The 9,693-nt window shown below is 33.1% G+C and overlaps 1 protein-coding gene across 8 annotated transcripts in view; it reads right to left on the bottom strand.

Moving 5' to 3' along the window:
* LOC102680347 (protein-tyrosine sulfotransferase) overlaps positions 1–9,693 on the bottom strand; it is a 171,703-nt gene that overhangs the window by 9,005 nt on the left and 153,005 nt on the right. For all 8 annotated transcript variants that reach the window (XM_031510706.1, XM_031510703.1, XM_031510707.1 and 5 more), the window contains one exon: positions 3,408–3,722. In XM_031510706.1, the coding sequence (XP_031366566.1) occupies positions 3,408–3,551 (144 nt within the window). In that variant the 5' untranslated portion in view covers positions 3,552–3,722. The remainder of the gene's footprint in view (positions 1–3,407; positions 3,723–9,693) is intronic.

The following is a 9,693-nucleotide window of genomic DNA, read 5'->3' on the forward strand; positions in this document are numbered from 1 at the left end:
TTCTACAATTTGTACACTCAGTAACAACAACATTTACACGCTCAGGAACACGCTCAGTAATAACAAACGGTAAAAAATTTATTATTTCAATAAAAACGATGCTTAACACAACCTATTTTGATTCCAACAGATCTTTCAGATTTCCAAGTAAGATGATTGCTTTTAGTCGAGGGAAAACGAATAAACAAGTATGTATGTAAGCTGGCACTCTTCCCAAAGAGCTTTCCCAGCTATGCTAATCGTCCATTAAATCGAACAGTCGTGTCTTTGTCGAGCATTCTATCGATCGTTTCTATCTGAATTCCATAAAGTCACAAGGTAAGAAAAATTTCGTGCTAGAATCGATTATAATCGGTCCATAAATAAGTAAGAAATTCGATCAAGAAAATAGAATTTTATAATTATGAGAGAACAATTAGACAAACATGTATCGAAAAATTAATTCCAATTTTTTAATTTTTTTCTTATTTTTTTCACGAAATCAGCAAAGTGATGATAATATCTCTCGACGAACGAAAATCCAATTTTGAAAATTTTACAGCATAAATATATGTCGAAGAATAATTAATTTTCTCGTGACTTTTTTAACGATTTCTACACCGAATTCTAGATCAAGGCGTGAAATGACGTTGAGTATCCTCTCGACACGACTAATCTCGACGAACAAAAATCCAATTTCAAAGTTTCCACGGCATAAACGAAGTTCCAAGGAAATTTCTACCCTCTTTGAGGCCACAATATGAATTCACCGAGTTGCGTGCACCGACTTTCCTCATAAGTTATGCATAAAGATACGTTGTAATTGTCGAAGTCAATTTTTATCGTGATGATTCGTCGAGAATTAAAATTCATCCTGTAAATTTTCTTGTTCTCGTTGATTTCTTACGTTGAGAAGCGTCTGTAGATACGGTTAGGGTCCTTCGTTATTCTATCGTTCGATCGATTTTCCTTCGTATCCCATCACCGTGACCTTTGTGATAATTAATTGGTTTCATCATAATACGACAGCGTTGAAAATTCGATTAAAAGTTCTCTGATTGTCCTCGAGGTAAACGATGTCCCTGAGAGAAAATAGCGTCGCAAAAATCTATTCCAGGAGCAAAACTTTATAAACATTTTATTTTGCGCGAATGTTGAACGAAGAGATAGATTGAATTATTTATGGGTTAATTTCTTATTAATGTAATACAAAAATTTAATGGATGGGTGAAACACTTGCATAGGAATAAATGTTTTTAAAATAGCGAACATAGATAGATGAAATGGCCAAGTATACATTATATATTAATTAATTATTAATTATTAATTATTTTTAAACTTATAAGAAGAAAACGAGTTGAAGTATATGTCATTATTATTGATAAAATAATATGCAAGCTGCATTCACTTATTTTTAAGCTTTAAAATCAGTAAATTTTAGTTTAGATGATTTTATATAGATTATAATTATTTTATTTATAGTAACAGTCTAATATTTGCAGTATATATCTGTCTATTGAATTACAAGAAGTATTTTTCCTCAGTCACTTTACACAAAATTCTATCAATATCATGATTTTTTTTATCTCTTTTTATATATGATGCCTTCCTTTTCTTTCCTATGGGAAAAACTTTCTAACGTCAGAGGTTGCAAGAGGCGCACGTGATCACTTCTTTAACTTCTACGTAGATAGAAAACTCTTTAAAGTATGGAATTTTAAAACAATGAAGTTTCTTTGACGTGATAATATAAAAAAATTTTATACACGAGTCGAGAATTAGGAGAAAATTTTCTGACAATAAAATTTTCGAATAAAAAGTTGGGGAAACTTAATTGTCTTCACTTTGCCACGTTGAAGATGGCCCCGGAAACGGTTCAGAAGAAGAAAAGGAACAACTGAAAAGCGGTTAATTCGCGCGATAAAGCCCGGTTGATGCTGTCTTAATTGCATCTCTATCTTAATTTTACTGGATATTCATTGAAATTTTCTCGAAAGAAACATTATAAAATAACGACCTATGAATCCATTTTATTAATATTTCATTATATTTCGACAAATGAAAATTTCTTTAGACTATTTTATTATGGAATTATTATTTAACAAATGAAAATTTCTTTAGACTATTTTATTATGGAATTATCATTTAATTATTTTATTTCTTTTCACGATATCATACTCGAATTACATTACATTACACTGAAAATTTTCGCTATTTCCAAAGCTCGAAAGTTTAAATGAAAAAAATAACGAAATGAAAAATTAAAAGACTTAAATTTGATAATTTCTTTTAACTTGGTTGCGCGTGTGCGTATTATTTAATAATACATATTAATTCTCAAGAGGAAATGGGGAAAACCCATTACACATATGCGTAACGTTTCATGAATAAATAATTCTCATCTTATCTTAAAAGCATCTGGCATTAAAATATTCAAACGTCGCGTTTCGTACGTATATATCTCCCCGTTTCCTATCTAAAATTTTCCATTGATTAAGATCATTCGCTTACGTTACATGTCGGTTTGCTACCTTATATAACTCATAAACATGTAATTTCATGCCATTTCATTTCGCCAGGCAGTAGAGGCACACACGCGAGAGGAAAGTTGGAGGAACTCGTTTGTCTAAACGTTCGGACACCGACGATTGTTCTGGCTCCGATTGCGGCACGTACCAACTGTTTGCACGACAATTTCGCGAAAACTGGGATAAAACTAATTCGTAATTACTGGCTCCGGAGTCGGGGCCACGCTCGTAAATCGTCAATGCGATAATAGCTCTCCGCTCTGCCGCGAAAATTTCCAGAAAAGTTTGCCCGATGCTTTTTGCTCGAACGATTTCTCCTTGAATAATTCAATTTGTACAAAAATCCAAACGAGCAAACTTTTATCTATTATTACCGTTGCAATAAACTAAACTCCCTTCGGGTCGTCAAGCCAGGATCGATCCAAAATTTAATCTATGTGAATATCTAAAAATTGATTTGAAAAATTTCTCAATTTATTATTTTATGATTAGTTTCCTCATCTTTATTGAGAAATCGATAACAGAACTTATTATCACATCAAAGCATATAATAACAAACTCATTTAAAATCACGACACAGCAATAGAATGGAGTAATAGGAAAATTCTTTACAAAAATTTTTCAAATCGTGGAAGAATCGAGAGAGGAATTTTTATAAAGTCAAAGATTTTCACATAAATGCATATTGAAATTTGGAATCCATCAAACCAGATAACAAACTTATTTAAAATCACGATACAGCAGCAATAGAACAAAACAATAGGAAAATTCCTTATAAAAATTTTTCAGAGAAATTTTACACTTGTATATAAATCAGAGATTTATAATTTTGGAATGATCCAAACATCGTACGTCTCGTATGCGTGCAGCAATCACGAAAAAACGAGACGAAAGGCTTACCTCTTTGGCAATCATCATCGCCGTTGGCACGTACTTCATCGATCCGCAGATGATGCCTAGCTGATAGAGGGCGAAGATGAGAAGAAGGCCGACGAAACAGATGATGGGCCCCTTTCGGCCGCCTCTGCTCAGCAAAAACGACATGTCGTCGTTGCGAACGACGACCACGTTACCCGCGTGCACGTACACGGACGTGTTTTGGGGGACACGTGGGTGATGCGGATGCAGACGTCACGATGGAGTAGTCACGACGGGTTACTCGAGGCCAAGGTTTCAGGGCCTCGTGCTCCCGGTTACGCCATTAGCTCATTGCACCTGTTCAACGAGAGAGAAAATTCGATTAGGTAACGGCAATGAAATCACGACTCGACGTGATCCGCACGGCAAAACCGGTTAAATATTGCATGCTTGATTTTTATTCTGTATATATTCATTATCGCGGACTTGTTTATGGAAAATTTAAATAATGCAAGTGTGTTATGTGAAAAAAAATATTAGAGTGTAGTATAGATAGTTACTGTATATTTAAAAAAGTAGGCAAATAATCTTTGAATAAATTTCATTTGCACTCTAGTTAAAAATGTTAAAAACATCTAGTTATTGCAAATATTAGACTTGCGTAAATTTTTATACAAATAAGGATTCATCTTTTGTTTTATTCGAATCGCTTCTTCAAAGATTTATTAACGGTGAAGAAGAATTGGAAGAAAAAGTAAAGAGAGAAATCGTGATTAGCGTGAAAAGCTAATCATGTACAAATTCTGAAGCAAAAAATATTGAGTATATGGGTAGCAAAGTCGATAAAGAGCAAAATAAATCATGCAGATGCTTGCTCCACTGTCACTTTTCTTTCCTAGTAAAGCTATTTCGAGAAGGTTTACCATTAAATCGATCTCCTAAATCATTCTCGCGGATTCTTCTCGTCGGAGCGGAATATTTATAACTCCATAAACGATTTCTCGATGCACCCGTTTAACACATTATCGTATTATTTATGGAATAAAGATACACGTGAAAAGTCTCGTGAAACTCTTTAAAATTTATCAAGATACACATACCTTTTTCTTTCTCTACTATTAACTCTCCATGCAAGAATTCTCAATATTTTGTAGAATACGATAAAATTAATAAGTTTTCAAAATCATTTAACTCTTAGAGTTGAAATATTTCGAGAAGAGAGTAATTTGCTCGAAGAAATTGTATCCACAGGTTCTATACATAATATTTATTCTCGAACAGATAAAAAAATCTTGCTCAGCAAGTCATTTTCATTTCGACTGCCATTTCGGCCGGAGTCTCGACCCTTCGTTCGTTTCTTGAACGAGCTTTTGATTTAGCTGCCCTTCTTCCGTTTCGCGGCTTTGTTCGATATAATTTATGAACGTTGGAGAAACGTTCTTCGTTGCCTCCACGCAAGAATCATCCAGGCATTAGCCACGATAAATCTCGTGGATTATCGAGCAATCTCGATGCTACACGAGACAACGAAAGGGAATAACGTGGAGGAGCCATTTTCTTTTGTGTTTGAACGCGAGTATCGCAATAATCCGATAAATCGATGGAGAAAATAAAAAAAATCGGGTCACGATGAAATAGAATTTTCGAAGGAGCAAGATTTCGAAGCAGCGGCGATGCTCCCAGCAGATTGTTAACAACGTGATATTGTGTGCTTAAAGTTTTTCCAATAATTCGAAGCGTAAGATAAGCAAATTTCATCGTGAAGTTAATCACGTTTATTTGATACACAGTCTCACTTATGAAATTGATATATACATTATTTTATATAAGAACTTATTTAAATTGATAGTTATTTCGATGAAAGTTCGCGTGTATGTATGTAAAGAATAAACGGCTTATTCGTGAACCATTTCTTTCGTCGATTGGAAAATTTTTCAAAATTTCAATATTTATTCACGTTTTTATATGTAATAAAGCTAAACGTTTTTTACATGGAAAATTTTACTCTTATCTCGTGCCATTATAAAATTACATTTAAATTTTTGATCCAATTAAATGAATTTCTCTATAACAATAATGTACGATTAATGTATGCTCAATTTCAATGCGAATTAGATCATACTTTAGTATACGAATAATGAAATTGGAACGAGAGAACGGGGAGGAAACTTATGAAAAGAAAGAAAATTGTTTTGGAATTTGGTTGACAGTTTCAATTTATTCGACAATGTTTCGTGCGACTTGGGCCAACGATATTCGAAGAAAAATAGAAGAGAACGAAGAGAAGCTCTTAAAAGATCTATATCGGACGAATGGTCAACTGGCGATTCGTGAAACGCAGTCAAAGAGGGGGGAAGGGGACGGGGAAGAGAGAGGGATAAATAGGGGAGAGCGAGGGGAGAAAGAAGACGGGCGAAGGATCAAAAAGAAAAGGGGGATGAAAACGAGGAGGAGAGGAACTGGGTCGTATATAAGCGACCTGTATCTATTTTCCGGCGACAGCTTTCAAGGAGAGCTTTCCATTTCGCGCTTCGCCTTTGACCTCCTCTCACCCTAGATGCCCACATCTTTCTTCAAGCGATGAAAGATGAGGACAATCGCCACATATTGCCAGCTCCGTCCTACGGTTCAATCCAACACCCCGCATTCCACCTTCTATCCTACCTGTTTCCCCTCTCTCATTTTTCGAATAAAGCGTCGCTTCGTTTCCTTGTATCAACGCGATTGTTTCTTTTTTTTTTTTTTTGAATTGAACGAATCTCGCAACATTGCTGTTGACCACCCATTGTCCCGTCGAATTGAATCCGAGACGAGTAATAAACTGGGCGGATAAGGATACTTGTTACGTATCATTTTGCGATGATAAGCGTGAAATATTTTTGATGTTCAATTTTTTTTTGTAAAAATGTAGTTGATAATTTTAACGTAAATGCGAGCGGAATAAATAAAAAGAAATTTTCGAGTTTTAATCTTCAATCCTTTTATATTCGTGATTGCGTTATTGTTCAGAATATTTAAAAAATATTTAAAAAATGTAAATGAAAAAGTAAAAATTAAAACTAGTATTCAAAAAGAAATTAGTCGTAACTTAATCGTTATGTTTAATTATCGTATTCTGTATTTTCAATTTATTCTTGTACGAGAAATTATTCCCTTTTTCGCTCATAACGTGTCCTCGTTCATCTTCATAATGGAGGAAAATAAATTTGTACGCGTTCAACTGCGCAAACGTTAAAATTCATGTTACGTAACGATGTACGCGATCTTTCGACATCGTTACTAGATCCAAAAATTTTCATTCATTATCAATGTTCGTCGTAATTTTTATCTTAGTTTTAATTTAAACGTTTCTTTGTTAGCGATTCCATACTGGTAAACCGGTTCAATTAGAGGGAGCACGTTGAAAATTTAAGCTGATTCGCCCAAGGGCTCGTTTCGTTATGTTGTTACATCCGTTTCGTCGACCTCTCGCATTTTTCACCCCTCTCATAGCTCGTGGAAACGCAATTGAGGGCCCTGACCCTCCTCTTTCTTTTATATTTATATTTATGCAATTTTTAATATCCATAAGAATACGATTTATTGCAATGTTCACGATATTTCTGTTTGAATTCGTATATAGATAACAGTAAAAAAAAGAAAAAATCGACTATTCTTCGACTTCATCTCTGGTTTTTCTTTCCATTTAAACTGTTATTTTTTGTTCGAAATAAAAATGCGTAACAGTTTTTGTCAATAGATGAAAGTTTTTTTACTTTTTTTTTTATTTTTTTAGTATTTTCATTTCTCAACCTACATATTTTCTCAGTTCGATGAACGTATATCCACTAGTATCATAGATGAGATATAGAGTGGAATTATAGAGATTTTACGTTTCTTCAATGTTTGTTCTAAGTTTTATATAGTTTAGTAACCAACAGATTTTTATTTAAATTTATTTATTTTCTTTTATACTGCCTTCTTTATGGATAATTTTAAACGTATTCTTTTTTAATGTATTAAAATTTATTTTGAAGGAACAGACAGTAGAATACTATTGTGTCGACAATTCTTCCGATTTTAATACGTTCCGATTTCATAAATTTTTATCTTTGAACGAATATTTCCAAATGTATTAGCTTTTGTAAAATTTCTGACTTTCTGTTGACGGCAAATGGATATGACATGAATTATTCATCAACCAAAAATTACACTCATATTTTGTATGTGTGAGGGTGTATAATGAGAATAACATTAAATATTGTGAAACTGAATTTGAATATGAGTTTAATGATATTATAATGATATAATATTATTACAAGAAATAAAAACATATTGTGAGTCAAAAATCTTTGATTTTTGATTTTGTAATAATATAATGTATTATACAAATATAATACACATTGTTCTCGTCCAATATGTTTAACAATTCATTTATTTATTACGTTTGCAATGTTTGTAGTATGGAACGTATTATGCAAGTTATTATCAAAATAAAGTGATATTATTCACAATAAAACATAATTACGATATTAAATTCATTACACGATATTTCTACACAGATTATAAACTATTCATTTCAAATTTTATACACATAATTTTCACATCTCATTATTATAAAATTATTTTTACCAATTATAAAATTATCTTTGAGATTTAAATCCAATATACATATTTTATAATCGTACAACGAACCTACTTCATTAATTTTAATATATTTCCAACCACAATTTTTAAAAATATAAAACCTATTCTTTTACATAATTACAATTTCATATTAAATACAAGATTTCACAAGATAATAAGTCTTTCCTGGTAATTGCTTAGTAATTAGTAATTATTAAAACAACCAATTTTTACTCCAAACCATCGATCTCTAATTTAATTAAATCCTCTCTTCTTCCTTAAAAAAATTTCATTTTGCATATAATAACACTTTCGATCACACAAATTTGTACGAAGATATTCTTGCACTTTTCTTAAATTTGACATTTATCTACGAGAAATGGAGTTGTCAGTGGAAAATCGATATCAGTGGATGGTGATATCACTGGGCCCTAGCAGATATTTACGATAGCATTTGGTTGTTGGCACCTAGACATATTGTTTTTCGCACTATCATTCAATTGCATCCACGTTATACTTCCCTATTGCTCGTTGCCTTTATGATTGCACGCTTTTGCACACTCGATAGAATCTATGAGCTCCGATTGTCCTTTTATGGACCATCCACGTTATTGTTAATTAAATCCTGTTTTGTATCCCTATTCACAGAATCTACGCTGTTAATAGTAATTTTCCTATAGGCATATTGATAATCCTGCACCAATTCTTCGTATTTAGCAGTTAAAAATTAATTTCTCGATTAATCTTTTCCACAAATTCTTCCATTTACATTATCTTTCAAAAGTTTGAAATTATTAACGTGTTTCAAGAATTCACAAACTCGATCAAAAATTTGTAAAAGATAATAAAAATATTTCTTCGCGAAAGATCCATCTGTGTAATTAAAATTATTGTTAAATTAATCATTGACAAAATCAACGAAAGATTCGATAAAGCTGATTGCAAATTTTTGATTGCTATTTCTCTGTAATAATGGGATGGCAATTTCGCGCAACTTCTGATTATTGATAATGCAACAATCGAATACAACACACGACCGGCGCGCAATAATTTCCAGTTCACGTTCCAGCCTCTGCCTATTTTTTTGCGGAAATTACGATTATCGTGGTGCCGCGAGTTCGCACGATGAAAGCAAAAACACGAGCGCACGATGGCGCGATTATATTATTAAAAATAACTGTACGATCTGGAATTTGATTTTAATTGCTTCTATTCGAATTTTTGTTACGAAAAACAAGAAGTTATAATAATTCTATATTCCTATATTCCACGAATGAGATGTTCTCTATCGTCGAACACTTCGAACTAGCCACTATTCCACTGCATCGAATTAAAATCACATAAAATTCCACCAATCAAATTCGCTTCAAAACGATATCTTAAACGCGAGGACAAATCTTTCATAGGGAATGATAAATATAAAATTACATTTTTTTAATTAATTCGACTTAATACGTCGCCATGATACCATCATCCCTCCTATGGGAAAAACCAAGCAAAAATTTCGAATAAATTTCATAATCTAGTAACAAATTGCCACGAGGAAAAATTCGCACGAGGATAAGTTGGATTTCGGGAGGAATCAAGGGTTGACCGAGGGGAAGAGCATCGAGGAGGGGTTGAAAGTTATGCGCGCCACAAAGCGTTCTTTGTCTCGCCACCGGGGATACCTTATCGATCTTTCGACACGTTATTCCCCGGAGGGATCGACGAGGGGGCCCGC

This window comes from Apis dorsata, unplaced genomic scaffold (genome assembly GCF_000469605.1).
Source record: "Apis dorsata unplaced genomic scaffold, Apis dorsata 1.3 scaffold_256, whole genome shotgun sequence".
Lineage (NCBI taxonomy): Eukaryota > Metazoa > Arthropoda > Insecta > Hymenoptera > Apidae > Apis > Apis dorsata.